Genomic DNA, 16,747 nt, shown 5'->3' with positions numbered 1-16,747 from the left:
GCCCAAAATTCACTGGCACATGGCCAAAATTTTGCCCAGGATGATGTGGTATGTGGATTTTGCAGATCTGGGGAAAGATCTGCTCCACCACATCCCTGTTTCCATCACGTCAAAGGATGTGGGGAGTGCCACAGCCCTTCCGGGACCGTGCTCTACACCCACTCCCTGACCCCAGGAATAAATGACTTGGGGTGGTCAGGAATTTTCCAACAGAAGAGTTTTCCACCTGAGAACGCTGACAGGGCCCAACTGAAGAGTTCTGGGGAAGGTTTTTATTCCATCAGAGCTTTGGGTGCAAACAAAGCAAGGCCTGGCCAGGTCCTTGGATGGGCCCTCAAAGCCTGCCAGCTCAACCCCTTCCCCACACACTCTGGAGCTGTGGCCACAGCATTTCCCAGCTGATGGATGAGCCAGGACACCAAAGAGAAGCAGTTCCATCAGCAATGACTTTGTAGATTAATTTAATTAATTGATTTAACAGCAAAATGTATTTACTGAAGGCATTTTTTAACCTGTTGACACACAATTATTTCCCTGCTCAGTTTGAGGATCCCTCAGGCTGGCCCAGAGCCACAAGCCCAGGCTGGGGGGCAGAGGAGGGAGAGTTGGAGCTCAAAGGGGGGAGAGTTGGAGATCACAGAGGGGAGAGTTGGAGATCAAAATTAGGGAGAGATGGAGATCACAGAGGGGAGAGTTGGAGATCAAAATTAGGGAGAGATGGAGGTCAGAGGAGGAAGAGTTAGAGGTCACAGAGGGGAGAGTTGGAGGTGACAGAAGGAAGAGTTGGAGGTCAAAAGTAGGGAGAATTGAAGGTCACAGGGGGGAGAGTTGGAGGTCACAGAGGGGAGATTTGGAGTTCACAAGAGGAAGAGTTGGAGGTCACAGGGGGCCAAGTTGGAGGTCACAAATAGGGAGAATTGGAGGTCACAGGATGGAGAGTTGGAAGTCACAGAGAGGAGAATTGTAGGTCACAAGTAGGAAGAGTTGGAGGTCACAGAGGGGAGAGTTGGAGGTCACAAGTAGGGAGAGATGGAGGTCACAGGTAGGGAGAGCCCAGAAGTGGAGGAGAGAAGCTGGTTTTGGTCCCATTTTTGTGCTGCTGAACAAAACCTGAGAGGGATGGAAAGGTCTCTGTGCTTGTGCTGTGTACAACTGATAACCAGCATGCGTTGGTGATAGGATAGGGGTCCTGGTGATAAGATAGGTGTGCTGGTGATAAGATGGGTTGGGATGAGCTAGATCAGGCTGAAGGATGTGATGAGGTGTCCCAGTGATGATCAGATGGGTGCCAACACTGTCACCTTATCACTGTGGGTGCTCAGGAGGGTTCAACCCTTCCCTCACAACACAGAGAGTGGAAAATTCCAAGGATTTGGGTAAAACAGAGGGAGATGAGTGCAGGAAGGAGGGAAGGAAGAAAAGAGAGGATTTGGGGAAGTCTCTGGAAGAGCAGCAGCTCTGAGTCTGTGCTCTCCAACTGCTGCCTTTATCAGTGACACAGCTCTTATCTAAGGCCAGGGAAGGGGCTGCAGGTCCAGCAGGGTGTTCCACCTGCAGCAGGGAGAGAGGCAGGGCTGGATAAACCCCTGCTGTGGATGGCAGAGAGGCTGCAGGGCCTGGAGACCTGGAGATGTTCCTCTGAGGAGGCTGAGTCCTTCTGGAATGGCAGAGTGGGGCTGATCAGGGCCTCAATTCCAAGGAAATTCCCCCCTGGAGTGGCAGAGTGAGGCTGATCAGGGCCTCAATTCCAAGGAAATTCCCCTCAGGGGTGGCAGAGTGGGGCTGATCAGGGCCTCAATTCCAAGGAAATTCCCCCCTGGAGTGGCAGAGTGAGGCTGATCAGGGCCTCAATTCCAAGGAAATTCCCCTCTGGAATGGCAGAGTGAGGCTGATCATGGCCTCAATTCCAAGGAAATTCCCCTCAGGGGTGGCAGAGTGAGGCTGATCAGGGCCTCAATTCCAAGGAAATTCCCCTCTGGAATGGCAGAGTGAGGCTGATCAGGGCCTCAATTCCAAGGAAATTCCCCTCTGGAATGGCAGAGTGGGGCTGATCAGGGCCTCAATTCCAAGGAAATTCCCCTCAGGGGTGACTGTCAGACCCTGCACATCCCAAAAAAAGATTCACAGGAGCTCCTGTGACTTCAGGTCCCACTTGTCTCACTCCTTTTTCCCCTTCCAGCAACTCTGGGTGTTTTCCAATGCTCTTGGAACAGGCAGCTTCCAACCCAAACCATCCCCAGCCCAGGATAAACCCTTTCCCTTGGTCCTCTGGAATAATCCCAAGGGATTTATGTCCCGTCTGTCAGGGTGTGGATAAACTCAAAACTGTCTCCATCTAAAGCAGAAGTTTCTCTGGGGATACTTCTGTGGTGCTTTCCTTTCCTGTTTGAAAAAAAAAATAGTGTCCAGTGAACTGAAAATTTATTGCAAGAAACCATTTCAAACCAGAAAATGGATTTGCTTTGGAAAATAAAATCTAAACAAAATGTTTTGGCAGTGGCTTTCAAGTAGTAAACACATTGAGCCTTCTCTTTTCCAGCTAAAGAGCTGCTCTCTCTGGGAGGAAAACATGACAGAGAGGAGAATTTTCTCCTGTCTCTGCACTGAGTGACTGAACAAACAGGAACAAGGCAGGTTCTCCTGGATCCCTGTTTTCCTCTCTGCTGGGAGGGATAACATATCCAGAGTTCAACATTCAGGACAAGGGGATGGGGTTGAGACAGAAGATGCCACCTGAAGAGTTGGTCTGTCTATCTAAGCAAGGGAATTCAGGAATTTTTTTATACCAAACCTGGCTCAGTGACTGCTGGGACAGAGGTTAATTCCGATGTTGATAAGGTTCATTATCTAAACGCTCCCCAGAACTTTGTTTGCAGCCCAAATCCCACTCTCACCGAGGCTTTTGGCTGTGCCCTGGCCCGAGGCTGTTTGTTTACCCCCAGGACAAGGTGCTGGGGGGAGCTGCTCTGTGGCTTTAACTACCAGGAGATGGTGAGAGATAAATTCTTGTGTTCGCAGCATCGCAGGGCTCCCACCTCCTCTTTCCTCCGCCTCTCTGTCCTCTGCAGCACAGCCCTCACCACAGGCGATCCCCTGCACCGGGGATCCACTGCAGACCTAGCTAAGCAACTTTATTTTTTATTTTTTTCAATTTTTTTTGCAAGAAAACATGCCAAAAAGCTTCCAGCTCTGCAGCAAAACCAGCCCAAAAATTGCCAGGTTGGGCAAGGGGAGCATCAAGGAGGGAAATCCTGGCTTTTAATAATTTTAATAAATTACATTTATTTTCTTGGCAGCCTGTTGGAAATGATAAAAGTATTAAAATAAATTTTAGTTAGTTAATCATAACCAATATATTAATTATAGACAATGTGTTATTCTTAAATTGCTCTTAGCATAAAGCAAAGCTCCTTTTGTGGGAACACAGCCTGGAAAAACGACTAAAACTGTAAAGTTTGTTGAGCTAACCTTGATATGCTGCAATGAAAATTCACTGCTTTGTTTGCTAAAAATGTATAAAAAGGTGAGGAGGTTTTGGATCAGGGGCTGTGTGGAGGCTGGGATTTTGTCAGCCCCATCCACACCCAGAGCTGAGAATAAAGCAATTTTCCAACACTAAAAATGCAGCATTGGAGGGTTCTCTTCTCCTGATGGGTTTGGGGGTTTTTGGTAACAAGCCTGAAGCAGCTGCCAGCATTTCTCAAAGTTCAATGATCCAAGCCATGGGATGTTCAGAACATGGAATAGTTTATTTACAAGGTGACCAGTTTTTAAGCTTGAAAAACAACATTTCATCAAAACTGAGGGGCCAGGTGGGATCCAGGAGCTGAGGGATTGCTCCTGGAATTGTTTGGGAGCCACCTTGGAGGGCTGGGTGATAAGATGGGTTGGGATGGCCAGGGGTGCAGGGGTAAAAACCAGCTCTGTCCCACTGCTCCTCTCCATACCAGTTGCAAACCAGCTGCTTCTTGCCCTAATCCAAGGGGAAAAGGAGCACAGGTGGTTCCTTGTGCTGTGTCCCACCCCATAAACCCCACTAGAAACGTGCACTTGGTGGTTTCCTGGGAAAGCATTGTTAAGGAATCTGGAAAAATCCAGATTTTCTGGAGCCAACACAGTTCATCCTGGGAGGCACAAAGCTCTGGGGTTCTGGGACAGCTTTGGAATTGGGTGGGAAGGACTCTGCCAGTCTGTGCTCCGGGGCTGGGCCAGGCTGGAGGAGCTGGGGGGCACAGCTGGGTGTCCCTGTCTGCCCCTCCTCATCCTCAGTTCCGCAGCTGCCGAGGAGCATTTGAGAGATTAAAGCAAAACTTCACAAAGAGCCTTTCCAGGCCCATTCAGGGCAGGTGGAGGAGCAGAGGAGGAGTCTCAGGGAAGAGCTGCTTTGGCCTTGTCCCCTGGGTCTGGCCCATTTTCAGGTTTGGCAGCAATGCTGTAGTAGTAGGAGCGGATGGTGTTCTCCACAGCCACAAACCCTGGACGTTCTTCCCATCTGCAAGGGCAAAAAAAGTCATCAGAGAGGAACAAATAAAGTCATCAGAGAGGACAAAAGTGGCCTGATGCACTCAGAGGACACAGAGACCCTTGGGGGAGAACAGCAGCCAGGGCTCAGGAGGCAGCTGAGACTTTTCAGGGACACAGAGCCTTGGGTGTGACCGTGTTCACAGGGGTTCTTGGATGAGGGAAGAGATGAGGATCTGACTCCATGTTTCAGAAGGCTTGATTTATTATTTTATGATATATATTGTATTAAAACTATACTAAAAGAATAGAAGAAAGGATTTCATCAGAAGGCCAGCTAAGAATAGAATAAGAAAGAATGAATAACAAAAGCTTCTGTCTCGGACAGAGAGTCCGAGCCAGCTGGACTGTGATTGGCCATTAATTAGAAACAACCACATGAGACCAATCCCAGATGCACCTGTTGCATTCCACAGCAGCAGATAACCATTGGTTACATTTTGTTCCTGAGGCCTCTCGGCTTCTCAGGAGGAAAAGTCCTAAGGAAAGGATTTTCCATAAAAGATGTCTGCGACACTTTGGGATCTTCCAGGATTGGCACTGGCAAATGGAGAGGTCTGATAATAAAAAAATCATCCTGGGCTGGGGAATCATCACAGCAAAGGCAGGAGACACCATTTGCTTTGTGTTGTGACTATACAAACAGCGTGGTGAAGGTGTCCCTGCCCATGGACTGGACGGCCTTTAAGGTCATTTCCAACCCAAATTTCCAATCCCATTCTGGGATTTGGTGGCTCTGGTGGAGCTGGCACTGTGGTGAAACACTCACCTGTATGTCCAGCACTGCTGCATCAGGGAGTACATCTCTGCTGGGCACTCCTGGGGACAGTCCATGCGCTTGCCCTGCTCTATGAAGCTGATCACCTCAGGGCCCTTCATTTTCTGGGAGGGGAGCAAGGGATAATAAGGGATTAATGTGCTCAGAGCTGGCAGCAGGGCTAGAGGAGACAGGTTAGAGCTGAGCCTGGAGGGGACCTTTGGTCCCAAACCCCCCACACCTGGCAGTCACTGTTCCCACCCCAGAAGCCAGAACTGGTGTCCCACGCTGTGGCCAGGCCATCCTGCAGATCCCATCCACAGACACCATCCTACAGACCCCATCCCAGCCATCCTGCAGACCCCATCCCAAACATCCCATCCCACCCCATCCTGCAGATCCCATCCACAGACACCATCCCAACCATCCTGCAGATCCCATCCCACCCCATCCTGCAGATCCCATCCACAGACACCATCCCAACCATCCTGCAGATCCCATCCCAGCCACCTTGCAGATCCCATCCCATAGACCCTATCCCAGCCACCCTGCAGGCCCCATCCCATCCCACAGACCCTTTTCCAGACATCCTGCAGATCTCATCCCACAGACCCCATCCCAACCATCCTGCAGATCCCATCCCGCAGACCCCATCCCATCCCGCAGACCCCATCCCATCCCGCAGACCCCATCCCAGCCATCCTGCAGATCCCATCCCGCAGACCCCATCCCAGCCATCCTGCAGATCCCATCCCACAGAGCCCATCCCAGACATCCTGCAGATCCCATCCCACAGACTCTATCCCAGACATCCCACAGATCTCATCCCACAGATTCCATCCCAGCCACCCTGAAGACCCCATCCACAGACCCCATCCTATCCCATCCTGCAGATCTCATCCCACAGACCCTATCCCAGCCACCCTGCAGATCCCATTGCCCAGCCTGAAGATCCCATCCATCCCATCCCATCTATCCCATCCTGCCTCCAGGCTCCATCCCACCCATTCTGCAGATCCCATCCTGTCCATCCTGTCAGTTGCATCCCACCCACCCTGCAGACCCCATCCCACCCTGCCTTCAGATCCCATCCCACCCAGCCTCCAAACTCCACCCCTTCCACCCTGCAGACCCCATCCCACCCACCCTACTCACCCCATCCCTCCTGTCCTACCAACTCCATCCCACCCAAGCATGGGCCCAGCAGTGGATGAGAAGTGATTTTTTCATCTCCCAAGTGAGCAGAAGGATCAAAGAGAAGAAGGATCAAAGAACTCTGCTTCAATTCAACCCCAAATGAATTCCGTTTGTTTTCTATTTCTTCTCTCTTAAAACGAGCACAAAGCTGCAGGATCCACCCTCATTTGTGCCTTTCCCAAGGTGTAGTGGGGCTGTGACACCCATGGGTGACAGAGCCAGCTCTGCCTTACCTTGTACAGCCCTTCCTCATCTTGTAGGGTTTCTACCTCACCTTGTAGGGCTCCTGGCCCACCTCATAGAGCCTGCCTCAACTTATAGGGCCCTGCCTCAACTTATAGGGTTCCTGCTTCACCTTGTAGGGGCTCTGCCTCACTTTGTAGGGTTTCTGCCTCACCTTGTAGGGTTTCTTCCTCACCTCGTAGGGCCCTTCCTCACCTTGCAGGATTTCTGCCTCACCTTGTAGGGTTTCTGCCCGAAGCTGAAGGCCTCCCACATGGTCACACCGTAGCTCCAGACGTCGCTTTTGCTGGAGAACTTGTGGAAGAGGATGCACTCGGGGGCGTACCACTTCAAGGGCCACTTCCCTGCTGTCCTGGCCTGCAGCAGAGCAAGGAGGGACATTTGCAGCCTGAGACTGCTGGCAGCTGCACCTGAATTCTGCTGGGTGTGTAAAATCTCACATGGCTGAAAAAAATCACCTGAAATGGGAGCTCCAAAGCCCAGTCCAGGCCCTGCTGTCCTGTTGTGCAGGTGCTGAATGCCCACAGTGTCACCCTCCTCCTGCCACCCACTCCCAGGGCTCACTTAAACCATGGAATTATGGAATGGTTTGGGTTGGAGGGACCTCAAAGCCCATCCAGAGCCATGGCAGGGACACCTCCCACTGTCCCAGGCTGCTCCCAGCCCTGTCCAGCCTGGCCTTGGGCACTGCCAGGGATGCAGGGGCAGCCCCAGCTGCTCTGGGCACCCTGTGCCAGGGCCTGCCCACCCTGCCAGGGAACAATTCCTGATTGCCAAGATCCCATCCAGCCCTGCCCTCTGGCACTGGGAGCCATTGCCTGGCTCCTGTCCCTGCAGGCCTTGTCCCCAGTCCCTCTGCAGCTCTCCTGGAGCCCCTTCAGGCCCTGCCAGGGGCTCTCAGGTGTCCCTGGAGCCTTCTCTTGTCCAGGTGAGCACCCCCAGCTGTGCCAGGCTGGCTCCAGAGCAGAGGGGCTCCAGCCCTGTGACCAATTTAGTGGCTTTGTCTGGACTCATTCCAACTGGTCCTCATCATTCTTGTGCTGGTGGCCCCAGAGCTGGACACAGAATTAGAGGTTGGGTCTCTCCTTTAGTTGAGCACTGCTGGGAAGATCAGCCCTGGCTCACTCTTCATCACCTTCTCTTCTCTCTGGCTCCTCTCATCCCCCTGGCTGCCTCTGCATCCTCTTTGTCACCAGAGCTCTGCAAAGCCCCTTTTGATGTCACAGCAGTGAAACACAGCCTAATGTGTAGAGGGGTCTGTGAACAGCCCAGATCCTCAAGTCTCCAGGGGTCTCATCCTCCCAGCCAGGAGGGCTCCTGCTCCAGACCCTTTGCTGTGCTCACACCCACCTTGTAGTAGCTGTCATCAGCTCCCAGAGCCTTGGACAGCCCAAAGTCACTGATCTTGGCGTAGTGCTGGTTGACCAGCAGGACATTCCTGGCTGCCAGGTCCCTGTGGACAAAGTTCTTCTCCTCCAGGTACTTCATGCCCATGGACACCTGGTGCATAAGCTCCACGATGTTGCTCATTGTAATCTCATCCCTGGGGAGGGTGAAAGGAGATCTCAGTCATAAAGGACCTGCTGTGCTCCCCTCTGACCTTTCCAGCTGCAAGGGAGAATGAGCATGGAGATCTGTGCTCCAGAAGCATCATCCCCTGGAGCCTCACATGAAAGATTTCTTTCTGCTCTTTTCAGCTTTGTGACAGCCTGGTCAGAGAGAGAGAAAGTGAGAGAAGTGTCCTGGATTGTCAAGCAAATTCTGTTCTATTTGCCATCTGGATGGCAGCTGTCTTCTGTTAATTGAGCAGTTTGCCTTATCTCTTCCACACCCACTCCTCCCTCTGGGCAGACACCTGCTGATAACAGCTATTGAATGTCCCTGAATGGCTGATGAGAACTACAGCATCCCATTGGGAGATGTGAGCCCAGAGGGAGGAGCCAAGCATTCCTGCCTGGATATAATCTGGAGATTCTGGAACACCAGCACAGCTTCTGCACTGGATTCCCCAGAGGAGCAGCAGCTGCCTCTGCCACTGCATCTTCAGAGGAAGATTCCACCCTTCTCCAGGATCCCTGCTCCAGCAGAGCCACCCCTGACACTGCAGGAGGGCTGAGCCACAATTCCAATGGGACTGCTGCCAGCACCCTGACCCACAGGGTGTCAGGCTGGGTTCTGGCTCTGTCAGTATTGTTTTAGTTTACTGCATTGTTTATCTTTTTCTTTTCTTCCCTATTAAAGAACTGTTCTTCCTGCTCCCATATTTGTTGCTTGAGAGCCCCTTAATTTAAAATTTATAGCAATTTGGAGGGAGGGGGTTTACATTTTCCATTTCAGGGGAGGCTCCTGCCTTCCTTAGCAGGCACCTGTCTTTTCAAACCAAGACAATAAGTTTTCCCAGAATCAGCCTGGGAAGCGTTAGGGAACTGGAGATAAACAATGATAGCCAAACATTAAAAACAACCTGCAGGTGGTATTTTTCTAATAATCTGTTTTTCTCATAAGATTGGCTAATTAACAAGACACCCATTTGTAAGCAATCATGTGAAATGTGTTGATTAAATGACCAATCAGGTCCACCTGTAGCAAACTAAGCCATAAAAGAAGAGAGGATGAAATAAATGAGGCTTTTTGCTATTTTGCCTTCTGATCCAACTACGTGTCATCTCTGACTCAATGGTGACACAAGGGTGGGCTTTTGAAGTAGATTTTAAGAAGAAACACAGAAAATCAGCCAGGTTTTATCCAACACTCACTTCTTGGAAGCCAAGAACCTATTGAGGGGCCCTCCAGAAGCCATCTCCATCACGAGCATCAGCGACTCGGCCTCGCACACCCCGATCATTCTCACAATGTAGGGGTTGTCCAGCTGGTGCATGATCTGAGCTTCCTTCATCATCTCATCCTTCACTGTCTTCTCGTTGTTGCTCTTCAGCACCTTGATGGCCACGTCAATCTGCTTCCTGCATGGGGGAGCAGTCGTGGTGTCACTGTCATATTTTCTGAAAAATCCCTTCGCCAGGATTTCTTCTCCTGGGAAGATGAGAAGCCTCAGCTTCTCCTGTGTTTGCTGCTCTGGAATGTGGTCTGGAGACTGTTTAGCCAAACATGTGAATTTTTTTTAATTAATAACCAATCACCATGAGCTGTGTCAGACTCTGAGGAGTCAGTCACAAGTTTTTTGTTATCATTCTTGTTAAGCCTTCTGTCTGTATCCTTATTTTTCTTTAGTATAGCATAGTATAATATATAAAATATAATGTAATATAATGTAATATAATAATAAATCAGCCTTCTGAGAACATGGAGTCAGATTTCTCATCTCTCACCTCATCCTGGGCACCTCACAAACACCACACCATGGCATGGGCTGAGCACAGCTGGAATCAGGGGTCACAGCCAGGAATGGAAATCCCTTCTCCTGGGACACTGTCTGACCTCTCATCAGCCTGTTCTGGCAGGGCCCTGCACCATCCTGGTGTCCCAGGATGGAGAGGAAAGGTCACCCCACCCTTGTGGGTATAGCCAGAAGTTGCCATCCTTGATCTGGGGACGAGACACCTCCCCTCCCACACTGAGATCTGGGTCATCAGTGCCATTTTTCCAGGAAGAAACTGAGGCACAAGTAGGTAAAGACCATCACAAATAACCAACAGCAGAGCCAAGGGTGACATAACTCCTCAGTGTCACTGCTTTGGCCTGACACAGACAGAGGTGGTCTCAGGAATGTAGAGTTGTTCCTCTGAGCCCAGCAAGTCCCTTTGGAAGTGGCAGCTGTGTGCCTGGGAATGTGGAAATTACACACCCAGGGCAATGCAGCTGTCAGTGAAAATCCACGGGAAGCCGTGGAATTACAGCATCACATCATAATATCCTGGGATCACTGGGGTTGGAAAAGACCTGCAAGATCATCAAGTCCAACCCCTGGCTGAACACCACCATCCCCACTAAACCCCACCACAAAACCTGCTCATCTTCTGAACACTTCAGTGCTGGTGCCTCAACCATCAGATCCACCACCCCTGACCTTCCAGATCATTTCTAATCCCCTCCATTGTCACTTTGGGGCCCATCTAGTGACCAACAGGACAGCTGGGGACACCTCAAGCCCAGCCAGGTCCCTCTCCTCCCCGTTCCTTCCCAAGCACCCTCACTCACTTCCTCATTTTGTAAACTCCCTTCTTGACACAGCCAAAATTTCCTGCGCCCAGCTCCACCTCATCAATCATCAGGTGGTCCCTCTTCAGGAACAGCTTCTTGTCCTTCAGCTCCTCAGGGTCACTGTAGGGGCTCTCGTACACGCTGGTGTCCATGGGCAGCAGCCGGGATTTTCCTACCCCTTCCCAAGAGGAGCACTCGGTTATAAACCTGCCCTTCCCCATCCCGCTGTCCCTCACGGATTGGGAAGGGTTTCTCTGCTCTGTTGGCCAATTCACCTCCACCTCCAGCATTTCTGGTCCCTCCTGGGCATCTCCCTTCCTTTCACAACCCAGGGCCCCTCCCAGTCCTGTCTCTTCAGAGAGAGAGCAGGCACAACCTTCTCAGGGTTTCTCCTGGGGAAGGCAGTGAGAAAGCTCAGAGAAAGAAGAAAAAAACAATTCTTATCTCTATTTACTCTTCCTGTTGTTTGGCACATGCGGAATGTGTTATGGAGCTTGTTTACCCAGAGTGATTTGTTAATTGGACTCTGGTGATGATTTGGATTGATTGACCAATTAGGTCAAAGCTGTGTCATCACTGTCTGGTAAGGGTCATGGGATTTTTTTTAATTGTATAGTTTAGTATAGTATTAGTATAGTATGTATAATATAATATAATGTAATATATAATATAATATAATATAATATAATATAATATAATATAATATAGCAATTGTTCAGCCTTCTGAATCTTGGAGTCATTGCACATTATTCCTCGGGCTGGGGGTTTTCCTGCATTAATAGTACTGGTTGCTGAAAGAGTTGGGATGGGGAGAGGGGTCTGAGCATTCCCACTCCACATATCTGCCCTGCCAGCCCTGGGCAGGGCTTTATCCCACTGAAATTCAGCTGAATCCACTGAAAAATGTAAATTTTACTGAAAAAAAGAGTAAATTTTAGTGAAAAAATGTCACTTTTAGTGAAAAATGGGGATAGGACAGGGCTTCACTTCCTGGGCAAGGCAAGGAATGGGATAGGGCTTGATTTCCTGGGAGCCCAGTGTGCGTAAAGGGCCCTGAAATGTCTGGGGTGCTCCTGGGTGCTTTGGTAAGAAAGGGGCTTTGTAGCAGGGCTCCAGGGAACCCTTGGGCTCCTGGAACATCCCCATTCCTGTCCCCTGTGAGGAGGAGAGGGCTCTGGAAGTGCTCACCAACAGGGTCTGGGGTGTATCCATCTGCATTGAGAGGGCCCAGGTTTCTCTGGAAAAGAAATGAGGAGAAAGTGGATAAAGGAGAAATTGCTTCAGTTGCAAATGGAAGGGAAAGGGACAGGGAAAGTGCACCCCAACACAGCCCCAGCTGGTGATCCCTCTGAAAGGTGAGACTGGAGTGGTCTGGAGCCAACATTCCAGTCCAGTTCCAGCAGGGATTGGTGCCAGGGACCCTGAGCACAGCACCCTCCCTCAGGGCTGTGCAAGGTCGGGGCTCTCTGTCCCCTCTGCTGTCCCCATCCGAGCCAGGAAGGGGAGGCGTTGGGGAAAATGAAACAGGAAAGCCTTATGAATATGATTGTCTGGCAAAAGATTTTGAGAATATAGAAACTATAAGCGAGATTGAAATGAAAGCAAGCTTTGGGATCCCTCAGTTACTGAACAACTGGAAAACAATGGCATGGCTGGCTGAAGGTGATCCCCTTTTGATGGAACAACACCCTCTGCTTGCAGACAGCTCCAAGGGTCAGAGCAGACCCTGCCAGCTTGGCAGAAGGGGCCCAAAGAGGAGTTTTTAGGGTTTAAAATGTAGCACAGTATGGTAATGTAGAGATTCTTATAGGCTGTATGGAAATGTTATAGGATTTGTATCTTGTACTAGATTGGTTAGTGAGAATTAGAATATTCAACACAGAAGATGATTTATTGTATTTGTAATGGGAACTTCGCCCTCTTACTTTTCTATGCTCTTACCCTTTTATTCTCTTATGCTTTTACTCCCTTACTCTCTCACCCTCTCATCCTCTCTGCCCCTCTCTTCTCTCGGGCCTGCTCTGAGCTGAGCCTGGCAGCTCCCAGCAGGGCCCTGCACCCAGGCCCTTTGCAATAAACCCCAAGTTCCAAAACCAGAAGAAGATTTATTGTATTGTAACAGGAATCTCGTCCTCTTTTACTCTCTCTTTTCCTTCTTTACTCTTCCTCACTCATCTCTTTACCACGCTCTTGCCTTCTCTCAGGCCTGCTCTGAGTTGTGGCTGCAGCTCCCAGCAGGGCCCTGCACCCAGGCCCTTTGCAATAAATGCAATTTCCATGACCTGGCTGCAGAGATCTCTCATCTCCGTCTGTCCTGACCGTCCTACCCCGACACTCCTACAGGGAGGGAGGCCTAGAGGCAGCTCAGGTCACAGCCAGCCCAGGAAAAGTGGCTTTGTGAGCACACAGGGACACTGTGCAGCCACTGTCCCCAGAGCAGAGAGCCACAGGCGGGCACAGCTTAGAATGCCAGAGCCACAGAATCCCAGAGCTGGAAGAAGAGCTTGGGAAGAACTGCGTCTACCAGAGCTGGGAAGAGCCCCTGAGGAGCCTCCCCTCAGTCTCCTGGGCTCCAGCTGAGCGAGCCAAGTGCCCTCAGCTGCTCCTCAACCCTTCCCCAGCTCCGTGTCCCTCCTTTGGCCACTCTCCAACACCTGGGAGAGCCCCCACCCTGGAGGCCACTGTGGGTGAGGTGATGGGTGAGCCCCAGGCCTCGCTCAGCCCCCCTGGGCTCCCCAAACCCGCTGCTTTCAGCCCAGCACTCAGGGGCTGAGCAGGGACATTCCCCAGGGCAGGGCGAGCACAAAGCCCTGGCTGGGGGCCAGTGGGAGCAGCAGGGCTGAGCATTCCCAGAATCCCAGCAGGGCAGGGATGGAGGGGTCCCCAAGGACAGCCCCACACGTGGCAAGGAGCTCTGGATGAATGGAAACCCTGCTCAGCTTGACCAAGGGCTGTGCCCAGCTATTCCCCACCCCCATCCAAGCTGGAAAGGGAACAACATCCCAGCTGGGCTTAATAAAGTCCAGTGCAGTTGCTGAGCTTTTAGACAAAAGCAGGGTTTGAAGAGCAGGGTTTGATCAGCCAGGCTTGAAATGCAGCAATATTAAAGCCACTGAGTTCCCAATGAAACAAAGCCTCCCCCAAACTCACGCTCACGGAGGGGTGTGTGGGTGGAACTGGTGCTGCAGAGGCTGCAAAACAAGAGGGAGGATTTGTTATCAGGAATTTGTTATCAGCAGTTTGTTATCAACTGTTTGCTATCAGGAGTTTGTTATCAGGAGTTTGCTCCAAGCCGGGCCAGAACATTGCTCCTTGAAGGACCCTGTGGGTCTGATCACATCCCCTCCAACCCCCAAAGGAAAATTTCCCCAGCTTTAGCCTAAAAGAAATGGGTCTGGATGTGGCTGTTATTCCCAAATTTTGTCAGGGAAAGTGGCAGCACTGGAGCACCCCATGGGTAGAGACTGAGCTTGCCCCAGGACAGGGCAGGCTCTCCAGTGACATTTGTGACACGTGGAGCCAAAGTGGCCCCGGGAAGGAAGGGAAATTTGGGCTGGCACTGCTCCAACTGGCACCAGGTGGTGGCAAACCAAGGCCAGGGGTGGCACTGGGAGGCGTCAGCTCACCTGGCATGTTGGGGTTGGGGCAGGCTTCCCTCAGGTAGAAAATCAGCCCGTCTGGTTTGAGTTTTAAGTACTCCACCAACTGGCAAAGGGATGAGAGGAAAAAGATTATTGTGAGGAGAAAAAAAATCATTATATGATATATGATATATAATATATAATATATAATATTATATTATATATATTATAATATATATAATATATACTAATTAGTATATAGTATATATTAATGTTATAATATATAAGTATATATTTATATATTGTATATAATATTTACTTACATATTATAATATTAATATAATTCAGTAATATTAATAGAATTATATAGAATTTAATATAATTTAATTATATATATTTAATATATAAAATAGATTATATCCTTATATTGTACATTTTATATATTATTATATATAATATATAATATAAATACAATATTATTATATTACTATATAATAATATAATGATATGTTATATTATTATATAGTATACATTTAATTTTATATTGACAATATATTTAATTATATATATTATTATCTATATAATACCTTATATTTTTATTATTATTATTATTATTATTATCATTATTATCATTATTATCATTATTATCATTATTATCATTACTACTACTATTACTACTATTATTATTATTATCTTTTGTGGCTTAGGACAATGATTCCTCTCAGATTTATAGCAGGCGGGCACCAGACTGTTTCTGTCTTCTCTGTGTGCACTTAGGGGTGTCCCAGGGTGTGATTGCATCCCTGGATATCTACCAGAGCTGGGAAGAACTTGGGAATTCAATAAGGCCCAAGGAAAGACAAAATCTGCAGTCTGAGCAGGGCATGTAGAGGGCAGTGGCATTGTTGGGCCAGCCAGGAAGGGGTTTAGGCCCTGATGTGTGGGATGAATCCTGAGAGAAAGCAGATCCTTTTTCCCAGAGGAGCTGCAGGGTTTGTTCCGTGGATCCCAGGCAGTTTTTAATGGTAGCACCTCTGGATCCAGCACAGAGGGGACATCACTCAGCCTGGGGACAACCAGCCCAGCCCAGGGACACCAGGCTTTCCCTTCCCCTCCTGCCTGGCTCAAGTTTCAGAAGCAATCAAGAGCCTGGCATGGCTCTGTCGCCATAACAATGCCCCAAAATCTTTGTTTTCGATAAAATTCCAAGTGAAAACATCCCTGGAAATTCAGAAAATTCAGTAAAATGGGGTTGTTGTCCCTCAGACAGCCCTAGCCAGGAGGAAGCCCTGGCATCCACCCCCTGCTTAATTTTAGTTAATGGTTTAACTCGTAAATGACTTGTTTTAATTAATTAACCCCAACCAATATATGTGTAAATTATAATTATTGTGTTACTCTTCAATTACTCCCAGCCAGCATGGAACAAGGTTGTCATGAGCTACTTTTGCAGGAGCACAGCTGGGGAAAATTACTAGAATTTTAAGTTTTGATAAACTAACTCTGATATACCCCAGTGAACAAAGCCTGGGAGGGGAAGATGGATTGAGGTTCGACATCTGGAATGCAGAATTTATGGACCACAAGGAGACTTTAGAGAAACCAGAAGAAAAAAAGAGACTTAAAAAAAAATCAGTTTAAGCATTGGAGACTCCCTGCTAAAGAAAAAAAAAAAAAAAAGGAAAAAAATCTTTTTTAGTTTTAAAAAGATTAAAAATATGGTCTAATTAGCAGAAAAAGAGAAATTAATAACCAATAGAGGATAGAATACTAATTGATGAAAGAGAATTAGCAGAGAATCATGGAATATTCTGAGTTAGAAGTTAGAGGATCAGTGATGATGATTATTAACTATTAAGTGACGGGGATCAAACCAAAAGTGTAGTATTATGATGTCATTTAGAAGCAATGAACATTCATTTATTTTTCTGTAGAAATAATTATAAAAATAAAATACTTTTATATAAATATATTTTCTATAATAGATATATATTTATAAATATATAATATATAAATATAATAATATATAAATATATTATATGTCTATAAATAAATATTTATATTTTATATACTTTTTTATAAATATAAATGTCCAATCAAGTAACAATGTTTTGGATCAGGGTCTGTGTGGAGGCCAGAATTTTGTCAGCCATGCACACAACCCATGGCCAGGAATAAAATAACTCCTGACTTGCTGACACTTAAAAAATGACATTAGAGGGGTTTATTTATCCTGATGATTTTGAGGGACTTGGTAACACTTCAAAGCAAGGAAAAGGTGCCTCAA

General features: G+C 48.4%; 1 protein-coding gene across 2 annotated transcripts in view; it reads right to left on the bottom strand.

Moving 5' to 3' along the window:
• Positions 1-3,730: 3,730 nt before the first annotated feature.
• The window catches only part of ZAP70 (zeta chain of T cell receptor associated protein kinase 70), a 41,421-nt gene continuing 28,404 nt past the window's right edge, over positions 3,731-16,747 (bottom strand). The window contains exons 6-14 of one of the 2 annotated variants that reach the window (XM_071451932.1): positions 14,506-14,584; positions 14,030-14,070; positions 12,068-12,116; positions 10,877-11,051; positions 9,475-9,681; positions 8,069-8,261; positions 6,935-7,075; positions 5,291-5,403; positions 3,731-4,492 (exon numbers count right to left, since the gene is read on the bottom strand). In XM_071451932.1, the coding sequence (XP_071308033.1) occupies positions 4,369-4,492; positions 5,291-5,403; positions 6,935-7,075; positions 8,069-8,261; positions 9,475-9,681; positions 10,877-11,051; positions 12,068-12,116; positions 14,030-14,070; positions 14,506-14,584 (1,122 nt within the window). In that variant the 3' untranslated portion in view covers positions 3,731-4,368. Of the gene's footprint in view, positions 4,493-5,290; positions 5,404-6,934; positions 7,076-8,068; positions 8,262-9,474; positions 9,682-10,876; positions 11,058-12,067; positions 12,117-14,029; positions 14,071-14,505; positions 14,585-16,747 lie in introns of both variants that reach the window. The other variant, XM_071451931.1, reaches the window with a different exon arrangement.

Source organism: Agelaius tricolor, unplaced genomic scaffold (assembly GCF_023055355.1).
Source record: "Agelaius tricolor isolate 1412-34295 unplaced genomic scaffold, bAgeTri1.0.p SCAF_33, whole genome shotgun sequence".
Lineage (NCBI taxonomy): Eukaryota > Metazoa > Chordata > Aves > Passeriformes > Icteridae > Agelaius > Agelaius tricolor.
The sequence above is the reverse complement of the archived record's forward strand: the minus strand, read 5'-3'. Positions and strand labels throughout refer to the sequence as shown.